The sequence below is a fragment of the Patiria miniata genome, unplaced genomic scaffold (genome assembly GCF_015706575.1).
Source record: "Patiria miniata isolate m_02_andy unplaced genomic scaffold, ASM1570657v1 HiC_scaffold_30, whole genome shotgun sequence".
Taxonomy (NCBI): domain Eukaryota; kingdom Metazoa; phylum Echinodermata; class Asteroidea; order Valvatida; family Asterinidae; genus Patiria; species Patiria miniata.
Window position 1 is genome coordinate 8453254 of NW_024037070.1, and position 22651 is coordinate 8475904.

Sequence of the window (22651 nt, forward strand, 5' to 3'; positions counted from 1 at the left end):
TGTTATAACAATAGCGAAAGCCTGACAAGCAACATCACCGAAGGGCCAGTGGTTCATAGCCGAAGCTACGACACTAAATGCTGTCAAACATCCAACTGTGAGGTCAGCTACTGCCAAAGATGTCATCAAGATCTTAGTACTGTCTGCCAAGTCTGGTACGTGTCGAGTCACGACAATAGAAAGAATGTTTCCAGCTATGATCAACAATCCAAGGCAGCTGATGAAACAAGTACGGAAAGCGACAAAGAGCGGGGACACGGCCAAAGGATCTGTCGATGAATCATTCATTTTTCCAGAGAGTGAATCCTTCCAACGAAATTGTAGTTAAAAGTTGCTTCAGATAGATGATATAACTAGTACATCAAATACATTCATGTGGAGGACTGGAAGCTCCAAGTTGATCACCATTAATTCTGGTATTTTGCCGTAAGAAGACTCTGAAAGCTTCTCACACACCAAGTAGTTTTGTGCTGAATGAATTGTTCATGTCAAGATGCCATTAATAGCAATCTTGTGCTTACACATATCCTCTGCGCCAAAGATACACTGCCAAGGTGTCCTCTGCATAGCAAACTCAACATGTAGATGCACAACCGATGGCTAATAGTAAGCCTGAGTTGTTGGAGTAATCAGCCTGTCATGGGGGACACGTCCCTAACAAACAGTTGACTTCTCTGATAATGACATTTTTATTGCTGTCTTTTCATCTCTCCTTTTGTGTAAAGATCAAGTTTGACTTAAAAAAAAAAGAGAGCACAATTCCTGTCATGAAGTGATTGACATAATACAGTTTAAAGTATAGTGTCCCTTTCACTCAACTGACGTCTACTGAGATGCAGTTTTGATTGCTTTTTTAATATTAGCCGTTTTTTTTAAATAAAGATATATACGTGTACAGTTAAATTGTTGACAGTGAAAAACAAAGTGTCATACATGGTACGTTATATATGTGGTTTATGTGGTATATTACCGTTTATATTTACCTTACTTACACATGATGTGGTAGCCTTATTTTTTTGGAAAGGGGAGAGGAGATATTTGATTTTATAGCTTTCACAAAACCATTAAACCAATAAAATTTTCTCTTAGATTTTCAAAGAGGTTTTCTAGTCCCCCTTGAACAAAGACATTAAAAATGGGAACTTCCAACATAGGGCTGGATGGCTCAGTTGGTAGAGCACCGGAACAGCAATCTGGAGGTCATAGGTTCAAACCCCACTCCAGTCAATATGTGGTCCCGTTTTACGGAAATGTTGTTGGAACAAGAGTCCCTCGTGTCACACGCAGTTGAGTGTTCTGTCAACTGAAATGCAAACGCTGAATCTCATGGCCTTATATTAATAACTACCAGGCTAGTTATTGACTCGAGCCGTCACTTTTCTCTCTCATAATAACCTGAGTATTGCACCAGCAAATCTAATATCCGAATATTGCAAAACACTCGAGATTGCAAAATCTTATATCTGATCAGATTTTCAACAGTTTTCTTTAACCTGTTATACTGGTCCAAGAGTTAGATCAAAGGTGCAAAGATTAAGACGTAATTCTAGACGGACGCCTGTTTAACTTTGCAAAATACATGTATATTAGCCTCTTGGTGAGGAATGTAAAAAACTGAAGACTTTATACCAGATTTTCAATTTTTTTGGGAACTTTTTTGGACATAGTTTTATTTTATACTTGTGTAATTTAAATTGGACTGTAAATTGTTTACTGAGAAGTGGATGAGTTGATTCGTGAATTATTGCTTGATTACAAAAGTGATTATCACACTAAGCACAAAGTTAAAGGAAACATCTGCATTCTCAAAGGAATACTCTTTGAAAGTATTGAATGGCGTAGAGTATGTTAGTCTGTACAGCAAGTGATGTAAAGGTTGGCAACACAAATTCATCTTATTCTTCCCATGGGGCTGCAATGATGTTTTTCCCCTTAAACTTGAATGTTCACAGGTTCCACTGAACTTTTGCAACAGAGTAATCTGTTTGTGATGATTTTCTTGGCTTTCTGTCGGTAGGAGCAATTGAACAGACAGTAGATGAAAACATTGCAGATACTATTGGACACAAAAAGCCACATCACCATAAATTGAAGCCAATATGCAGCCTCCACATTGGTGTAAGCCTCAATGATTCTGGTTATCGTTTGTGGGGTGAAACAAACTGCAAAGGCCAGAGTGACGACGACGAACGTCTTCAGAGCTTTGTTATCCCTTATGTTGTTTTTGTTGTTAGGATCGTTCTGGTTGATTCGTTTCTCATGCTCTCGGCTGATCTTAATGATGCGATAGTATATGCACATCATGATAAACACTGGAATTATGTCAAAGAATAGAAGGGCCAAAGTGTTTAATGCTACAGAAGCATTTACGGCAAAACATACAGCTGGAGCTTCGAAATACTGTACTCCAATTAGGTATAATGTTGCAGTGATAAAACACAAAAATAGAGTTGATGACAAAATGACGCTGATAATAACACGACGCCGGGAGCACCACACTGGAAACTTGTAGGGTCGGGTGACAGCAATGTAGCGCTCAATGTTCAAACAGATGAGGGAAAATATTGACACAAAAAAAGCTTGTGTTAGAACAATAGCGAAAGCCTGACAAGCAATATCGCCGAAGTAGCCGAAGCTACGACACTAAATGGTGTCAAACACCCAACTGTGAGGTCAGCTACTGCCAAAGATGTCATCAAGATCTTAGTACTGTCTGCCAAGTCTGCTACCTGACGAGTCACGACAATGGAAAGAATGTTTCCAGCTATGATCAGCAATCCAAGGCAGCTGATGAAACAAGTACGGAAAGCGACAAAGAGTGGGGACACGGCCAAAGGATCTGTCGATGAATCATTCATTTTTCCAGAGAGTGAATCCTTCCAACGACATTGTAGTTAAAAGTTGCTTCAGATTGATGATATAACTAGTACATCAAATAGATTAATGTGGAGGACTGGGAGCTCCAAGTTGATCACCATAAATTCTGGTATTTTGCCGTAACAAGACTCTGAAAGCTTCTCACACACCAAGTTGTTTTGCGCTGAATGAATTGTTCATGTCAAGATGCCATTAATAGCAATCTTGTGCAGACACATATCCTCTGCGCCAAAGATACACTGCCAAGGTGTCCTCTGCATAGCAAACTCAACATGTAGATGCACAACTGATGGCTAATATTAAGCCCGAGTTGTTGGAGTAATCAGCCTGTCATGGGGGACACGTCCCTAACAAACACTTGACTTCTCTGATAATGAAATTTTTACTGCTGTCTTTTCATCTCTCCTTTTGTGTAAAGATCAAGTTTGACTTAAAAAAAAGAGAGCACAATTCCTGTCATGAAGAGATTGACATAATTACAGTTTAAAGTAGTGTCCCTTTCACTCAACTGACGTCTACTTAGATGCAATTTGATTGCTTTTTTAATATTAGCCGGTTTTTTTTAATAAAGATATATACGTGTACAGTTAAGTTGTTGACAGTGAAAAAAAAGTGTCATACATGGTACGTTATATATGTGGTTTATGAGGTATATTACCTTTTATATTAACCTTACTTACACATGATGTGGTAGTCTTATTTTTTGGAAAGGGGAGAGGAGATATTTGATTTAGCTTTCACAAAACCATTAAACCAATAATATATTCTCTTAGATTTTCAAAGAGGTTTTCTAGCCCCCCTTGAAGACATTAAAAATGGGAAGTTCCAACATAGGGCTGGATAGCTCAGTTGGTAGAGCACCGGAACAGCAATCTGGAGGTTGTAGGTTCAAACCCCACTCCAGTGAATTTCTGTTGTACTTTCTAATAACTTTGTTGATTTTCACCCGTAGAGATCTCGTTTGTGGTGGCAAAGCGCGTTCATGCATAGCATGCAGTGTAAGTCATCAAACACTCACAACCATATATTGGTCTCGTTCAAATGATGTCATTTCCTACAGACCATCCACGTGCATCGGCATTTTGATTGGGAACTTGCATAACGCGCATCGGCTGTGTCGTATTTCGAACAGATTTCGAGCAACAAGCGCACGTGTTTGGAACATTTTCAACACATGCGTGCTTGATTGTGTAAAAACACGCAGCTGCAGTTCTCCTACAGAGATGGCCGTCATTGAACACGCCCTATTGTTTTACAATAATATCTAACCTTTGCGTTTTGTTTCCACCTGTTTTTCACCTGCAGATACAATGCGCCGTTCAAGAAGACCATTCAACAATGGGTTCAGAATCTGTCCAACACCAGTGAGATCATTGAGCAATGGATGCAAGTCCAGAACCTGTGGGTCTACCTGGAAGCCGTGTTTGTCGGTGGGGACATCGCCAAACAGCTGCCGAAGGTACACTTGGAATTTTGTCATCAGGGTTCCTGATGAACTGTGTTTTGCCTTTCTTTTCAAAAACTTTTGTTCCCTCTTTTTTAAATTTGAAATTAGCATAAATAATACCATTCATTGGATTGGGTGGCTGGTCATTTCGGTTGGCAATGGACCTATCCAGTAAGCACCACCCCATGGTATTCTGACCAATCGCAGCTGTGATTTATGACCGACGTGCGTGCACAAAAGTCCGATATGCGTGCACGCGCGTATGATGCACGCGGTAGGAAAATGTAGTGTGGCATTGGAGAGGAGCGCGTGTTAATTTGCCCACGTGCGCAGTGGGAGGGGCTTACTGGATCGGTCCATCGAAGGCTGAAGATCAGACGTTTTTTTTTCTCCTTAAATTTATTAATTTCCTTTTTTTTCCAATTAATTGTTTAGTTTTTAAATTAAGTGGTGTTTTTTTTTAATTCCGCATTCTGTCCGTAGATGTTGTTTTCATTTACTTTTGTAATTGAAAATATAGACTTATTCGGCAATTTCAACTTGGAAGCTATTTTTGATGTGGCACCACGTTTGCGTTCATGCTGCATGCGTTCTTAAAGAAAAGACGCACGCACATTTTGGTAACCCTATTCGTCAAAGGAGCCTGGAATGTATGTGGACTTCCTGAAATGACCCGCTTAACCTGATTCCTCCTCAGAAAATGGCTTTTCCCCAAATTAGACTATTTTCTAAATCTGTTTTTAAAGCAAATTGTAAAAGCTCACAGTTAATGTTGGTCTTGTAAATTCTGTATGTACCATTTGTGGATGAAAGCCCCATATATTCCTGAGTTCTTGTGATTCATTCATAGATGAAATTCTCTGTTTTTCACTGAGTTCTCATTGGTTTATTGTTTACGATTTGAACCCTACAAGGAAGCCAAACGTTTCTCCAACATCGACAAATCGTGGGTCAAGATTATGGTGCGAGCCCACGAGAACACCAACGTGGTCCAGTGCTGCGTGGGGGATGAGTTCATGGGCCAGCTGCTACCTCATCTGCTGGAGCAGCTGGAACTGTGCCAGAAGTCACTCACAGGGTAAGGTTAAAGGTCACCACTGTCTGGTCAAAGGTCAACATTCAAGGGTTTTATATCCAGCTTCTGTTTCAGGAAACTTTTAAGCCCAGAATTGGGTGACTCTGGCTCGCTATGGGTCCATTTTCTGTCACAGGCTTGCAACGGATCAGCTGATTTGCTTCTTTTATTTTCAATTCCCATTTTTGCCTTTTAAAATTGAAAAACACTGTACAAAGTCTGAAGTCTTGGAATTTCCTCTTTTTTGGGGGTGACTTTACAGTTGCTTGGCTGACTATAAACCCCCCCCCCCCCCCAGCATGTGGCCAAAGTTGAGAGTCCTTCCATCTGCTTTGGATGTTAAAGTTTTTACAATGGTTCTGAAACCAGGGGTGAAGCTGAGATTTTGAAAATCCCCAGAGTTTTATTATTAACAGTGTTCAGGGAAAACATTATGGTTATTGGGTGGTGAGTGAATATTCAGATAAAAAAAATAACTGTCAAATTTTGTCATTTCCATTTCAAATATCCACATATTTTTTCCGAAATGTCAGTTCTGGTTATATTAGAGAACTGGAAAATATCGTTAGATTTTTAAAAATTTATTTCAGGAAACAGTTCAAGAATAAATTGTTTTGTGTATGACCATGTAGTTTATACCATTGAAATCATACACTTTGTAAAAAAAACCTCACAGAGAATTGTGACAGAAGCAGTTATGGAAAGCCACGTGCCGTTAAAGTCCCCCTGCAATTAAAGGAGTTTCTGTCTTTTAAATATACTTTCTTTTTGTTGCTATATACTTTCCTTGTATTTTTCACATTTTCTACCTTAGAAAATGTCTGGGCCCACTAACATCTCTGTATCGAAGTGGAAATTCCCTCCATTGAAGACTCTGTAAGTGCATAGCTTCACAAGAAGAGAAAGATGGTGATGTTCTAAGATTCTGAAACTTACTTTTCCTCTTTTCCTTACAGCTACCTGGAGAAGAAGCGTCTGTTGTTCCCGCGTTTCTTCTTTGTCTCAGACCCGGCCCTGCTAGAGATCCTGGGCCAGGCTTCTGACTCGCACACCATCCAGGCCCATCTGCTGAGTATCTTTGACAACACCAAGAACGTCAAGTTCCATGAGAAGAGTTACGATCAGATCTTGGCAATCATCTCGCAGGAAGGAGAAACTATTGAGGTGAGGGAACAGTTGGCATTGATGATTTGGTTTGGGTAGTGATTTAGAATCAATAGTAAGAAAATGATGAAAGAAAATTGAAAATATTGGAAAAGTATGAATGAAAAATTTACCTTTCGTGACAGGAATAATCCTAATTTTGTTTGTGTATGTTGCTTGTGCATTTTATGTACTGTTGACGTGAAAGATTTAAGCAAAATGAGGAATATATGTTAGGATTTGTTGTTGTTGATATAATGCCAGAAAAGTTTTGATAAAGATAAGGGTCTTTAGACTACAAAGAATTGGTATGGAAACCATAATGGGTATATAAAGTTGATCTAAGGTCATAAGTCTTTAATTTGAACATTTTGTAAGCCAGTTTTCCAGGAGTCTTAAGGAGTCTTGCTATCATTTTTTATTCTTTGAAAAAAAAAAGACTGGCAAAAGTCCACTCGTTTATTTTTCCAATTATATTCAAATATAGAAATGTGAGTTGAAACCGACCAATTAAATGTTCCCTATTTATAGTGTCCAAAACAGTCATTACCAAAATGCATATAATTTTCTTAGGAGTCTGCATGGCAAAATACCTGTGAAGAAATTATCTGTTATTAAAAAGATGAATTCGGTCGCGAAAACTCATAAAAAAAATTGATGAAAAAAATGGGCAACTTTGTCAAAGATCACAGCAACATTTAACCATGTTTACAAAAATTATTATTTTGTTTACAATAATTATTATTGCTTTTGAATCACTATATTTTGTAGCTTGAGAAGCCCATCAAGGCTGAGGGTAATGTGGAGATCTGGCTGATGAATCTGATGATGATGTCACAGCGATCGGTCCACGGTGTCATCCGTACGGCAGCTATGGCGGTCCAAGATACTAGCTTTAATCTGATCGAGTTCCTGAACTCCTACCCAGCACAGGTAACGTCAAGCTCCCTTTCTCATAAGTGTTTTTGCGTATTACGGGAAATTGTGTTGTGGGACTTTGTTTATTGTTACGCTTATTTACTTCTTGTCATAAAACCAAGGATTCTTCAAAAACGCTCTAGGCACGAGTAGCTCGCAATTCTGAAGGAACTTGTAGAGAGAAGACCATGAGAAGAAATAGCAGTTTCAGATGTGGGAGGAAAACCCCAGCAGAATATTCTGGGGAAAACTCACGGAATCAGGTAGAGACTGAAAACTCAATCCACATGTGGACCAGGGCAGGAATCGAACCTGGGCCATAGAGCACTGCTAACCACAGAATTCCACGCTTACGATCACCACTCTGTGCTATTAGTCCTAGCAGAAAAAATTCTGCACTCTTCCTGTAAGCACAGAATCCTTAGTTTCGGGATGTACGCATGCGCAGAGGCCACAATTCCTTGCTAACCTGAGAAATACGCTTACCGTAAGCACAGAATTTTCTGCTACAGTAAGCAGGGATTGTTCACCAACGGTAAGCAGAATTAGGCCCAGATCACGGGGCCCTTGACTTTGCTTTCGAAAGAAAGTTTAAGAAATACACCCCCTTGCACATAATTTTTTTGGCCCAAGCTGGCATGCTTTCATAGTGATAATAAATAGGCTTGCAGTGCTTATACCATTTCCATATAAGGAGAATTTTAGCACAACGCATGCGAGGCACATACCATAACCATGGCCAGAGGGGTGTTTCACAAAACATGAAGTAAATTGTTGAACAAAATCGTTAGAAATTTGTGTATTTTGACTTGTTTGGACTTTTTAACCAAAAGGCAGTTATGAATGGGAATAAATATGTGCTTGGATGGTTTAAATAAAGCAAGTACGTTTAAAACCAGCTAGGGGCCTGGCTGGGATAATAGTCCGAGCCGAAGGCACATATTTATTTCCTTAGTAAAAAGCAACACTAATTGTACTGTCCAAGCCGCAGGTTGGGCAAACTTTCATGAATAGAGAAACGTAAGTCCTGAGTATGAAATGGTCAAATGATCAATCAATTAAACACCTGTACATTGTCTCCCATTGAACAGGTGGGTCTTCTAGGCATCCAGATGATCTGGACTCGCGATGCCCAGGAAGCGTTAGTCAACGCCAAGTACGATCGTAAGGTCATGCAGCAAACCAACCAGGCCTTCCTGGAGTTGCTGAACCTCCTGATTGAACAGACCACACGCAACCTGACTAAGGTGGAACGTCGGAAGTACGAGACGCTCATTACCATCCATGTCCATCAGAGGGATATCTTTGACGACTTGGTGAGTTGGATTGAAATAGCCTGGAAATTATTGGTGATTAGCAAAGACACTACCTCTGATTTCGCCAAAATGTGATGTAATGGCTTAAATCATTATGTATGTTATCATTGAATTCCTTATTTACATAAATTTGTAAATTGCAATGCATTTGTGGCATTCAATTGGATCTTTAGAGACACGTTTTTAGATGAGATACATAAAAAATATAAAAAAGTAGTTGACAAAATTGTTTAACTTCCTGTCCAAAAATGTACTGAGTAGACTCTACATGCTTAGATCATATAATTCTTATCACAATTCTACAAGTTTTTAGCTTTTGTTGTACACACACAGTAAATAATATTGTCCAATATTCTGACGTCAGATTCAATATTCAATTGGTAAAATTTCTTCAGTGAACATGGTATATTTTCAATGAGTTCTTAATATTTTTCCAAGTGGAATAGGAGATTCACTAATATTCTCACAGCATAACCATTAGTAATAATCCTGTATTACCAATTTAAAAAAAAAGTTTGAGCAGTGCTTCTACATCCAAGTTCTACATCATCCTGAAATGTAGAAGTAATGAGATTATTGGTCAGCTATTTATTCCCTTATTCATCTTAAGATACCTCTTATTCCATTCAATTTGGAAAATAATTTGACCATTTATTTTTAGGTGAGGATGCACATCAAGTCCCCCACTGACTTTGAATGGCTGAAGCAGACACGTTTCTACTTCAATGAAGACAATGACAAGATGCTGGTGTCTATTACCGACGTTGACTTCCTGTATCAGAATGAGTTCCTTGGATGTACTGAACGACTGGTCATCACGCCTCTCACAGATAGGTAAAGTTTCCTGCAGTAATACCCTCGCAAAATTCAAACGCCTAAAGAGGTTGAAGAACAGGCATGAACTACTGTGCTAAACTGACTCCACTTAAATCTGCAAGCCAGCTATTTGTTCAAAGATTTGTTCAAAACATTCAGAAAATTTGTTTAAAAAAAGTCAGAAAATTCAGAAAATGAAAAAGTCACTGGCTGTGTTTTTTAAGATTGCTGACATGGGGCAAGATAGCTAACTTGGTAGAGCCACCTCTAGGTTGTATTGGAGGCTTCTGGTTCATATCCAGTTCTTGTCAATATTGTTCAAAAAGTCTATCTTAAGTTGGTTTCTTGTGACATTTTGTGCTTTGATGTCCCGACTATCTTCAAAACATCAGGCGTAAATTTTGACATTGCCTAAAGGCCGGTTTCATAGTCTGCGCGCAAGCCAAAGAGAACGCGAATTTGTGACGTAACAGGGAATATTTGTGCTGCAAATTCATTAAAGTTGAACATATTTCAACTCGGGCGAGTTTCGCAGCGAAAATTTCATGATGTCAAATTCACTTCGCATTCCCATTCGCTTAAATTATGAACCGGGCTTAAGATGAGTAGTTGGAAGAGCTTGAGAATGTCAGAATCATTTGTGGATACGGCTATCTTTTTGTCCATTGACCTGCTACAGTGAATGGTCATAGCCAAAGACAAAAATGCCCAATTGAGACATTCTTACTCTTGATGTTTCTTTGAAATTCTAGATGCTACATCACCCTTTCCCAGGCCCTGGGCATGAGCATGGGTGGTGCCCCAGCCGGGCCCGCCGGCACAGGCAAAACCGAGACCACCAAGGACATGGGACGAGCCCTGGGCAAATACGTCGTAGTCTTCAACTGCTCCGATCAGATGGACTACCGCGGCTTGGGTCGGATCTACAAAGGCTTGGCTCAGTCAGGTAGCTGGGGATGCTTTGATGAGTTCAATCGTATCGACCTGCCGGTGCTGTCGGTGGCTGCTCAGCAGATCGCGATTGTCTTGACTGCAAAGAAGGAGCGCAAGAAGGTGTTTGTATTCACTGATGGCGACAACGTGGATCTAAATCCAGAGTTTGGACTCTTCCTTACAATGGTAAATAAAGCTTGTCAATTTACAATCTTCAGAATTTAGTTGGTATTGATCATTAAATGTACTTTAAAATGTGTCATGTTGTGAGTGATGACTTGTGATGACTTGTGACTGACTTATGATTACAACTATTATTCCTTCTCTTTTTGCCAGAACCCTGGTTACGCTGGTCGGCAGGAGCTACCAGAGAACCTAAAGATCAACTTCCGTACAGTAGCCATGATGGTCCCTGACAGACAGATCATCATCCGTGTCAAGCTGGCTAGCTGCGGCTTCATGGAGAACATCATCCTGGCGCGCAAATTCTACACGCTGTATAAGCTGTGTGAGGAACAGTTGACTAAACAGGTAGGGGTCAAATACGTCAATCTTTACACAAGTTACACAGAAACAAGACCCCGAAAGTTACAACTCCAGAACCGCTGTTTCTTTGTTGTTTATTTTATCATCTGAATCTCCACTCTGTGCCTAAAGAAGACACTTAACAAAACAATAAGAAGTTTTGACGATGGCCTCTATGCATAAGTTGTGATAAATTTTTTACAAGATTCGGATGCCTGAGTGGGATTCTTTTTCATGTGTTAGTTCCCAAGTGCATCCCTCTCATGTGAAGACACTACAGGTTCACGACATACGTACAGCTCCTGCAGATTATTAGTCTTATCTGTATCCAATTAATTATGCAAATTCATCTTCCGTGTCAGGTGCATTATGACTTTGGATTGCGTAACATTCTGTCCGTCCTACGTACCTTGGGTGCAGCCAAGAGGGCTAACCCTACTGATAGTGAGTCTACCATCGTCATGCGGGTACTACGAGACATGAACCTATCCAAACTGGTAAGAACGTACCATGCACATAAATCTCATAGAACAAAAGCACAGTTTTTCAAAAGGAAATATGTTTTGACTTTTGCTTCGTACAAATTATATTACTCAATCTGCATGATTATTTTGAATCTTTTCCTATACAGATATGAATATTTAGTACATGTACATTTATAAATATTTATTATGTAAATTTAACCCTCATATTAGTAATGAATATTTATATCCATTTCTCTGCCTCTTCCAATAAGATGACTCTATCTGTCCCTTCATTTGGATGTACATATGTGAATAGTTATTATATTTATTATTCATACCCCAACTTATTGAATATTCATATTTATTTCTCTCTTTTTCTATATGTTAATGAGGAGAAGCCTCTCTTTCCCTCATCAACGATCTATCTCATCATTTGTATGCAAATATGCAAATATTCATGATATGTAGTATACCTACTAATGAATATTCATATTCATTTGTCTCTCTTTTCTCCTAGGTTGATGAGGAGGAGCCTCTCTTCCCTCATCAACGATCTGTCCCATCCTTTGTATGCAATTATATGAATATTCATGATATGTAATATTTATACCCACTAATGAATATTCATATTCATTTGTCTCTCTTTTCTCCTAGGTTGATGAGGATGAGCCGCTCTTCCTTTCCCTCATCAATGATCTCTTCCCAGGAATCACCTTAGACAAGGCCGGCTACCCTGAGCTAGAGGCAGCTATCAATCTCAGGGTTGAGGAGGCGGGGCTAGTCAACCACCCCCCATGGTGTCTCAAACTCATCCAGGTATGATGCCCCTGAATCTGTTGTTACACAGGCTATTTCTGCCTGTCCATCATTGTGCATTGACCAATTAAATCACACGTCTTGGTCAGGTGACCATGGTAGCTTGTACACAAACTAAAGATGGGCGGGTCTTATGGCCAACTCCAAAATGGTCCATTGTAGTGAGGCTAAGTGGAATTTGCATTTGCATAGTAGGAACTGTATTTTTGAATCACCGCAATGAGGGTAAAGAGTGTTTTTGCAAAGTCTTGTTGTAGTATTGCAGTGAAGTTGGCTATAATTTGTAGGTGTCTTCCCCCCAAAAAACCTGTTTGTAACACTAGAGCAGTTGTGAATCAAGTATAACGGCAATACTCTGCAACAACACTTAACTTTTGTTGTACCATTCCTGTTTTAAAACAGATTGTGTTACACCAATAATTGCACCCTTGCAATTTAAATTCTTTAAAAAAAATAGTTTGTCTTACTAGATAAAACCCTATTTATGGTGGAGATAAAAACCTTTTCACCTAGTTGAGGCAATTGCCAATATCTACTTGAATCTGTGTATAGCATGGATTATTAGCAAATTGCAGCTTTCATTTGACATTCTGACTTCCAATGATTGGTTTGTTTCTGTGATGACCTCCAGCTGTTTGAGACCCAGCGAGTGCGTCACGGCATGATGGCCCTGGGCCCCTCTGGTGCCGGTAAGACGTGCTGTATCCACATGCTGATGAAAGCCATGACGGATTGCGGTGAGCCTCACCGTGAGATGAGGATGAATCCTAAGGCTATCACAGCGCCGCAGATGTTTGGACGGCTGGACGTCGCCACTAATGACTGGACGGATGGGATCTTCTCAACGCTGTGGAGACGGACGCTCAGGGCCAAGAAAGGTTAGAACGCAGCAGTTGTCAATTTTAGTTTATTGATTTGAAATTTTAGGTGGGTTATTGAAAATAATTAGGTGACCAATCTGGCTTGGTTAGAAAACTTGTTTTTATGAGCCATAAATGTCAAAATCTGAACCTCACAAAGACAGTTCTCAACTACAGTTACCAACTTTTTGTTAGGCACAGAAATGAACTTTAAATTAGTTTGACATTGTAAAACACAGCTTGTTAGTAATACAAGGATCTCAAATGCTGAAAGTGCTCATATCAACTTGAGTTGGTGCATCAGATGAAATGTTTTCCATTGTTTGTAAGTTTGCAACATATTTTTCCTATGTACTAGAATATTTGCTTCTATGTATGTCACGTAAAAGTTTCATGGAAAATGGGAAAGTATCCTACATACACCAGGAATAAGGGTTATCTGATATATAGTCCAGGCATATCAAAAGTTTGTCCTACAGTCAAATTATCAAAATGCAACAGGATACATTTAAGAAAAAAATTAATACATTTTTAATAAATGAACCCAAAACATTTTTACTTCTGAATAATATACAGAATATTATTATCCTTGATTCATCACGAATATGTTAATGGATCCACAGTTGAAGATATAATATCAATCATGTACCTTCTACTTTGCCATAGGTGAGCATGTGTGGCTGGTTCTTGACGGTCCAGTGGACGCCATCTGGATTGAGAACCTCAACTCTGTCCTGGATGACAACAAAACCCTGACCCTGGCTAATGGAGATCGCATCCCCATGGCTCCTAACTGTAAGATTGTCTTTGAGCCGCACAACATCGACAATGCTTCGCCGGCCACTGTGTCTCGCAACGGTATGGTCTACATGAGCTCATCTGGCTTGAACTGGAAGCCCATCTTAGATGTAAGTATCTGTCCTGTTTTGGTGCGTTCTTGGGATGAACGGTGATATATGAATGTCTTTGGCATTGTGATAGTGATTGATTTGTGATTGGCTTTTGACTGACTTGTGATAACTTTTTATTGTCTTTTGACTGACTTTTGATGAATTATGATGATTTGTGATTGGCTTCTGATGACTTGTAATAACTTATGACTGCCTGCTAATGACATGTGGTACCTTGTGATTGTCTTGTGACTGAATTGTGATGACTAGTGATTGACTTATGATGACTCGACCATAACCCTTGTTTTCTGACACTCCCATTATCTGGCATGACTCTCATATTTCCATTCTCTTGATGCCTGCAGGGTTGGCTGATGAAGCGTAACATGCAGGAAGCAGAGACGATCCGTACCCTGTTTGAGAACTCCTTCCCACTCATCTACACCTTTGCCCTGCAGAACCTCATCTTCAAGATGGATAGCCTGGAGTGCATGGTCATAGCACAGGTGAGTCCGCAGAGCCTTTGCTTTACTCAAAGGTTTAGTTCTAGAAGTGGTGTATCTGGTTCTAGAACAAAAGACGACATCCTTGCAACCAAACAGAAGATGTCCCAGAATTCTCTGTCCAGGAAATCTTGCTTGACATCATCCCTGTCTCGTTTTTACTCCATCTTGTCCTCAGGCCATCACCCTTCTCCAAGGTCTCATCCCCACCAAGGATGACAAGGACGGAGGCAGCGGCTGCTCCGCCGACCATCTTGAGAAGCTCTACCTCTTTGTCGTCATGTGGAGCGTGGGTGCCTTGCTGGAGTTGGAGGATCGCTCCAAATTGCAAGACTTCATCGTGAATCATGAGGAGTTTTCGCTGAACCTGCCGTCCCTCAAACCTGGATCAGATGAGACCATCTTTGACTACTTGATTGACAATGAGGGTAAGTGGCCAGTAGAGTGAAAGCTTTTCAGTATATGGAGCTGTGTTGAAGTGTTGTAGTCAGGCCCATCACAAGCCTTCATAAGTCCGTCACAAGCCTTCACAAGTCTGTCACAAGTCATCACAAGTCCATCCCAAGTTCATCACAACTCATCCAGTCTTAAGCTTTTCAAGTGAACAGTGACAAAAGTATTCCTTTGTTATTGTTCATGCCATGTTGCTTGTGACTGGACTTTTGACAGGACTTGAGATTAAGTTGTGCCTGAACTTTTGATGGACTCGACCACAGCACTGCTGTGTTGCCTTCTCACAAGAACCACTAGTGGAGGCCGCAGTTCAATTGAGCACTTATTCGCGCCCGTATGACACGGAAGTATTCGCAACTTGTTTGCTTTTCAGTGTGCACAAACTTATGGCGTCTTCGCATGGGCACTGGGCAAAAGGCCAAAATTGCATTTAAGTATATGTCAAAATTTGTGTTACCAATACCAGCAAAAATGGCTGATTTGGTTATGTCAACCAAAATATGTAACGAGTGAAATGCCTCTAATCTAACGAAACAATACCTTCTTTGTAATTTGCAAAACTTTTGTTTCTAATTTTCAGGGAATTGGCAGCACTGGAACACCAGAGTCGAGGATTGGATTTACCCAACAGACTCCACCCCAGAGTATGGTTCCATCCTTGTACCCAACGTGGACAACGTACGCACTGACTTCCTGATCCACACCGTAGCCAAGCAGAGCAAGGTAACAAAGCCAATATTGCATTTAAAGGAAAAGCCTTCAAATTCGGATTCGAACCCAAACCTCCTGCTTTACCGTCCATTTTTCCTTGCCTCCTTTCCAGGCTGTTCTGCTTATCGGTGAGCAAGGTACGGCCAAGACTGTCATGATCAAGGGATACATGTCTAAATACAACCCAGAGCAACACATGAGCAAGAGTTTTAACTTCTCCTCCGCAACCACGCCGCTCATGTTCCAGGTAAGAAGACCCTAGTCTCTGTTTTCCTGATCGATTGAGGGCGCTCTCCAATAATATCTTGTGGGTAAAATTTATGGGGATGCTCAGAAGCACAGCGAACTTCTTCTGGTGATTTTGGTAGGAAACGTTTAATCTTAGATTCTGGAAAGGGATGTTAAGAAACATCAATGATGTAGTACATCCAAACTTGTAATGATAATTTCTTTGGTTCCTGGCCTTGGTCATTTTTAGTAGTTGTACATTGAATTCCTGGTATTCAAGGAAAATCTGAAAGAAAAGTAAGATTATAGCTCAGTTAAGATAGCAGAATTCATCACTGGTAAATGACAATTGCTTTTTTTAGATCACTATTCAGACACTGAGTAAAATTAGTTTAAAATTGCGTTACTGGTGCAGTTACTCAGTACTAGTCATCGGTATTCCACTCTGATCATACTGTGGGTCATGATGTTGAGCCATATTTGAAAGTCTGATACACTAAGCTGGTGCGTCAGAATGTTTAAAGCACAGATATGACACAACCTCATCTGTTTTCCTTGATCCAGCGTACCATTGAGAGTTATGTGGATAAACGCATGGGTAACACCTTTGGCCCTCCTGCTGGCAAGAAGATGACTGTCTTTGTGGACGACGTCAACATGCCCATCATTAATGAATGGGGAGATCAGGTAACCAGTAAACTCAATATTTGTCCTCCGGGCTGATGATTTTAGAATGTAGGGACATTTGGATTGCAAATACTTAGTTACAGAAATCTGTGAATTGAGCAGTCTGGCAATGGATTTCACAAAACTAATCTTGACCTAAGACATACTGTTTAGCTCTGTAATACATGAGTGTGACACCGAGTACAATTGGATTATAAGGCCAAAAAAAAAAAGTCTCCGGTTTCTGGTATGCGCGCGCGTCGCCGTAGCCATGCGCGTCGGCAAAATGAAATTTTTTTTTTTTCAATGAAAGATGATGTCTCAAAACCGCCAAACTCACTGGTTTGACTGGAATCCTGCTGCTGCACGATTTTAATGTGTTTTTAGATTGGGTTATGGTCGAGAATAAGCTTTATGTGGCCTCTCTGGACTCCCATATATTTGTACTAAGTTTAGTCTGGCACCATTTGCAGTCATCAGCCGACATTTGAAGCAAAAAAATCAGGTAAAAAAAAAAAAGGCCGCGTCGCCACACCACTTTTTGGGCAAGCTCCATACCAGAAATCGGAGACTTTTTTTTTTGGCCTTAGCGTGAGTCAATAACTATTCTAATATCCATGTATTTACTCTGTATACAATATTTTGATGTTCAGGTCAGATTTCTCAAATATTTTCTCAAGAACTTTCAAATGATTAGAGAAATAAATATCAATATTCCTGTATTTTGATTGAAAAATAGGCCTGTACTTTGATATCTAGATAGAGAATTATCTAATTCCACTTCCAACAATTTTTATGTTGATCGTGTTTATAAAACTACATTGGCAAAGTGCAAAACCAAGAATCATGCCTATTAGAATGCATATTCACCATCTCGTGTTTGATTTCATAAGTTTTAAGTGTTTCAAGTTGTAAATACATCGTTCTTATATTGTAGTACCAGTATGTCCTGGCACAGTAATGCATCACAAACTTCATGTTGTCTTCTCTTTGCCTACTGTTAGATCACCAATGAGATCGTCCGTCAGATGATGGAATTTGGCGGTTTCTATAATCTAGAGAAACCGGGCGATTTCACCATCATCGCTGATATTCAGATGATGGCAGCTATGATTCAACCAGGCGGTGGAAGGAATGACATCCCACAGAGACTCAAGAGAGAGTTCTCCATCTTCAACTGTACTCTGCCGTCCAATTCCTCCATCGACAAGATCTTTGGTCAGTCACTGGAAAAACTGTTTCTTGAAGTATTTTCATAAAGGGTTGAAAAAGGGCACAAGCAACCTTGCCCCCAAACCAATTTTAAACACCCACCTTCCTCTTTTTGAAGTGGGGAGGGCGCAGAATCCACTATTTACAAAAGCTGACTCAACCTTTTGACAATTTTCTTTTATTGATGTATTGACCCATTTGAGTTCGCAGACCTGTACGATAGTGCATATTCACACATGTTTTCGATTTGAAAAATATCCCAATATTCTCACACATTTATCTTGAAATGTTACTTAAATAACTAAGGTACTCATGGTCAAATGAGGATATGTAACTTATACGGACTCTAATTTTGGGACTAGCCCTGTAAAATATTACAGCGAGGTTGTTAAATAATCTTGGTTCTTTTTAAAATTTTGTTGTGATTGTTGAATGTTGTAATTTCTTTGTAGGTGTGATTGGTTCTGGCCATTACTGTCCCGAGCGTGAGTTCAAGGAAGAAGTCAGGGAACTAGCCAAAACACTGGTCCCCATCACCCGCAGGCTGTGGCAACTTACAAAGGTAGGTGGTTCCCTACATAGTCAGATACCATCATAATTCTTGCCTCAGTGATTAACCCTGACTTCGCATCAGTATTTTTCATGTCACTTCAGTGAGTTAGCAGTTTGCAGCAATAAGTTTCTCACTGTTTGTGACACGAATCATCTTTTACAGATCAAGATGTTACCCACACCAGCCAAGTTCCACTACGTCTTCAATCTCCGTGATCTGTCTCGCATCTGGCAAGGAATGATCAACACGTTCTCTGAGGTGGTGAACTCACAGAATGTCCTCATGTGGCTCTGGAAACATGAATGTATGCGTGTCATCGCTGATCGATTCACCAATCCACAGGTAAGTAAGAGTTGTAAACAAGTCGTCACAGTCATCACAAGTCAATCACAAGTCAATCACAAGTCAATCTCAAGTCAATCATAAGTCAATCAAAAGTCAATCGCAAGTCAATCACTAGTCAATCTAAAGTCAATCACTAGTCAATCACAATTTAATCACAAGTCAATCACAAGTCAATCACAAGTCAATCACAAGTCAATCTCAAGTCAATCACAAGTCAATCACAAGTCAATCACAAGTCAATCACAAGTCAATCACAAGTCAATCACAAGTCAATCACTAGTCAATCACAAGTCAATCACAAGTCAATCACAAGACAACACAAGCCAATCACAAGCCAATCACAAGTCAATCACAAGTCAATCTCAAGTCAATCACAAGTCAATCACAAGTCAATCTCAAGTCAATCACAAGTCAATCACAAGTCAATCTCAAGTCAATAACAAGTCAATCACAAGTCAATCACAAGACAACACAAGCCAATCACAAGCCAATCACAAGTCAAATCACAAGTCAATCACAAGTCAATCACAAGTCAATCTCAAGTCAATCACAAGTCAATCACAAGTCAATCACAAGTCAATCACAAGTCAATCACAAGTCAGTTAAAAGACAATCACCAGTCAATCACAAGTCAATCACAAGTCAATCTCAAGTCAATCTCAAGTCAATCACAAGCCAATCCCAAGTCAGTCACCAGTCAATCACAAGTCAATCACAAGTCAATCACAAGTCAATCACCAGTCAATCACAAGACCATTACAAGTCATCACAAGTCAATCACAAGTCAATCACAAGTCAATACCCTCATTGAGATACTTTTAGGTAGGCTCAGTCTAATGCTAAGACACTCCCTCTTAAAGCCCTTTGAAGAAACTTTTAAATGAACCTCTTTTTCTCTGTCAATTCTTCAGGACACTGAGTGGTTCAAGAAGACCATGTCTCGTGTGATAGGAGAGGAGTTAGGGGAGCAGTTACAGAGCTATGTAGAACATGATCACTTCTTTGTGGATTTCATGAGGTGAGAGTCTTAGACTTTTCAGGAAATTGCAAACAACATTTGTAGGACCAAAACCAATCTTAAAGTAAGAGCTTCTATTGTGCTGGTTCATGTTATAGATTCAATATTGTTTTTTTTTTTTCACACGAAATATTGAATTTGCAACTCCCAAATGGAAAATTACATCCCACAAAATAGCAATTACCATAGATTGTTGTCACAGATTTTTCATACTTGTATATTGAGGATTGTTGCACACCAGAAACGATTCCTACATTTTCTTGCAGCGTTTTGTGATTTTGCACCAATGAGGGTTTTATTGTGCGTTTGCACTTTCTTTTCTTAATAGATGTTTTTTTAAACAATCAAGGTCTAATTTTCATTGAGGTACTATACAGATACTATTTTGCATAGCATATTTGCTAAGCAAAATTTTGCCAAGAACCATACATACTCGTACACCTCATATTGCATTTTGACTGGTAAACTTTTATTTTCCGCCCAACAGGGATGCAGCGGAAGCGACAGGCGAGGAGCCCGACGACGCAGACTTTGACATGCCCAAGGTCTACGAGCCCATCGAGTCGTTTGAAGTCTTGGAGGAACGCCTACAGATGTTCATGGGGCAGTACAATGAGAGCATCCGAGGAGCCAACATGGATCTGGTGTTCTTCAGGGATGCCATGATACATCTTGTCAAGGTAGTTCAAATGTGCTCTCATCCCAAAAAAAATCTGGGGGCTGCCTAATTCGACTTCGATCTTTTTAACGCAGTGATAAAATGTGACTTAATCCAATAAATTTAGATCGATTTTGGAAGTGTTTCGCTTTTATTGAAAGACCTGTGAAAAACCTGCAATGTGACACAAAAATACACCATTATTTTTCCTTTGTTGTTTTCAAAGTCAATTAAAAGTAATTTCCTAAGTCAGATCTCAGTAACTGAGGATGAATGAAAGAGGACAGCCGTTATCTACAGTTCACCTGGATAGCTTGTTACTTGACTTGAGACTGGAGGCTAGTGTAGACATCTGAGGACTCGTTAAGAATTCAACTACAACACTGTTTCTTTCTGTTCAGATTTCCAGAGTGATTCGCACCCCTCGAGGTAACTCCCTTCTGGTGGGTGTTGGAGGCTCAGGCAAACAGAGTCTCACCAAGATTGCGTCCTTTATAGCTGGCTACAAGACATTCCAAATCACACTAACAAGGTAAAGCTAAAACTACCCGTTATTTAGTTAATTGATTGGTGGTGGAAAAGTCCATTGTATTCAACTGTTGGACTAGAGGCGGTAGCTTAGTAGATTCCTCTGTGATATCAGTGCTTACTATTCTTATGAATCTGGTGTGCTCAAACAGTGGAGACATGAAAGGAGCTTAAACCACACTTTTTAACGCATCGAGTCATTGTTTTTTTTATTTATTCAGTTATAGAATCAACAGATCAAAACACTTTTAATTTAAATGTTAGCAAAGTTGTAAATTGATCCCCGATTCATGCCTTCTATTCTATTTTTTTTTTTGGCCATTCTTTATTTGACTTTCAAGAGATGATATTTATTGGGTATAATCCTTCTGTTTTACCATTTAATATCTCAGTCTCAAAAAATTTATCTTTTGTCATGCCATCTTTGACAAGTTCTTCGTTCCTTTTTCTAAGATCTTTCGGGCTTTTTAAAAGTACGGGTTTTACAACTGCAAAATAATGAAATAATGTTAATTGTTTTGTTTTATAAATGTCAAGATCCTACAACCAGTCCAACCTGATGGAAGATCTGAAGGTATTGTACCGGACTGCCGGCCAGCAAGGCAAGGGAATTACCTTCATCTTCACTGACAACGAGATCAAAGAGGAAAGCTTCTTGGAGTATCTCAATAACGTGCTGTCATCGGGAGAGGTGAGTGAGGCTTAAACAGACAGTGACAATGACGGTAATGATCACAAAAATCTGGTGACACATTGGTGACAAAAATGACAACAATAACTAACCTTGACAGGTGTGTTGAACTTAAATAGACAGAGACAATTATAGCAATTGTCACAGTGATTGTTGTAATACTTGTGCCAGTAGTGATAGTAACGACAACCATAATGGTGACAATGACATCAAGATGAAAGCTTTTTGAAATAGCTCAGTAACGTGCAGTCTTCAGGAAAAATGAGTGGAAATTTCCAGAGTAGACTTTGGCAGTGACTGAAAAGGGACAATGCCACAAAGTGACAATGACATTACAGAGGAAGTCTTGGAGGACGTCTCATTGTCACCCGTTGGACAGGTGAGTGGAACAGTGGGTGAAAAAATGACAGTTTTAATTTTGAAGATGTCGAAATTAAGGACAGTATCCTAGAATACCTAAAGGGGTACCTCAAGGAGTACCAAGGATTTGAAAATGACAATGGTCAGTCCTTGTGACAGTGACTTCTTTGTAATGACAACTTCCACATTTCTGTGACAGGTGTCCAACCTGTTTGCCCGTGATGAGATTGATGAGATCCAGCAAGAATTGATTCCAATCATGAAGAAGGAATACCCACGCCGACCGCCGACGACTGAGAATCTCTACGACTACTTCATCACTCGCTCCAGGCAGAACCTCCACGTTGTACTCTGCTTCTCACCTGTAAGCCAATGATTTTTGTTTTACAAATCAAAATTGCTCAGTAATTTTAGCATTTTGCAGTGTACATTTTGGCCAAGAGCTGCATAATTCAAATTTCCCTCAATGGCAGAGTTAATCTTCTAAGGCCACTTCTAATTTTGATTTTTATCTCAAATTTGCTATTTAATTACAGACTTCTTCAGTTCGAAATGGAAGCTCGCCAAAAATTTTACCCATTAAAATTCAGGGTTCACTTTTTTTTTAGAGATTTCGTTGATTTTAGCAAAAATATTGTAAAAATA

At 39.6% G+C, this 22651-nt stretch overlaps 1 protein-coding gene and 1 non-coding gene across 2 annotated transcripts in view; both read left to right on the forward strand.

The window, feature by feature from the left end:
* Positions 1-1154: 1154 nt before the first annotated feature.
* Positions 1155-1227, forward strand: Trnaa-agc. Its single transcript has one exon. It is a non-coding gene; the product is annotated as a tRNA-Ala (tRNA).
* Positions 1228-4147: 2920 nt separating this feature from the next.
* Positions 4148-22651, forward strand: part of LOC119739113 (dynein heavy chain 5, axonemal-like) — a gene marked incomplete at its 5' end in the record, with an annotated part of 41401 nt that continues 22897 nt past the window's right edge. Inside the window, 25 exons of the mRNA XM_038213943.1 lie at positions 4148-4336; positions 5239-5402; positions 6356-6563; positions 7314-7475; positions 8552-8776; positions 9438-9610; positions 10345-10711; positions 10862-11056; positions 11413-11547; positions 12169-12330; positions 12962-13208; positions 13857-14098; positions 14446-14586; positions 14762-15011; positions 15617-15759; positions 15860-15994; positions 16540-16662; positions 17646-17859; positions 18306-18415; positions 18569-18748; positions 19663-19769; positions 20257-20449; positions 20829-20959; positions 21493-21646; positions 22206-22370. Coding sequence (XP_038069871.1) covers positions 4148-4336; positions 5239-5402; positions 6356-6563; positions 7314-7475; positions 8552-8776; positions 9438-9610; positions 10345-10711; positions 10862-11056; positions 11413-11547; positions 12169-12330; positions 12962-13208; positions 13857-14098; positions 14446-14586; positions 14762-15011; positions 15617-15759; positions 15860-15994; positions 16540-16662; positions 17646-17859; positions 18306-18415; positions 18569-18748; positions 19663-19769; positions 20257-20449; positions 20829-20959; positions 21493-21646; positions 22206-22370 — 4515 coding nt within the window. The remainder of the gene's footprint in view (positions 4337-5238; positions 5403-6355; positions 6564-7313; positions 7476-8551; positions 8777-9437; positions 9611-10344; positions 10712-10861; positions 11057-11412; positions 11548-12168; positions 12331-12961; positions 13209-13856; positions 14099-14445; positions 14587-14761; positions 15012-15616; positions 15760-15859; positions 15995-16539; positions 16663-17645; positions 17860-18305; positions 18416-18568; positions 18749-19662; positions 19770-20256; positions 20450-20828; positions 20960-21492; positions 21647-22205; positions 22371-22651) is intronic.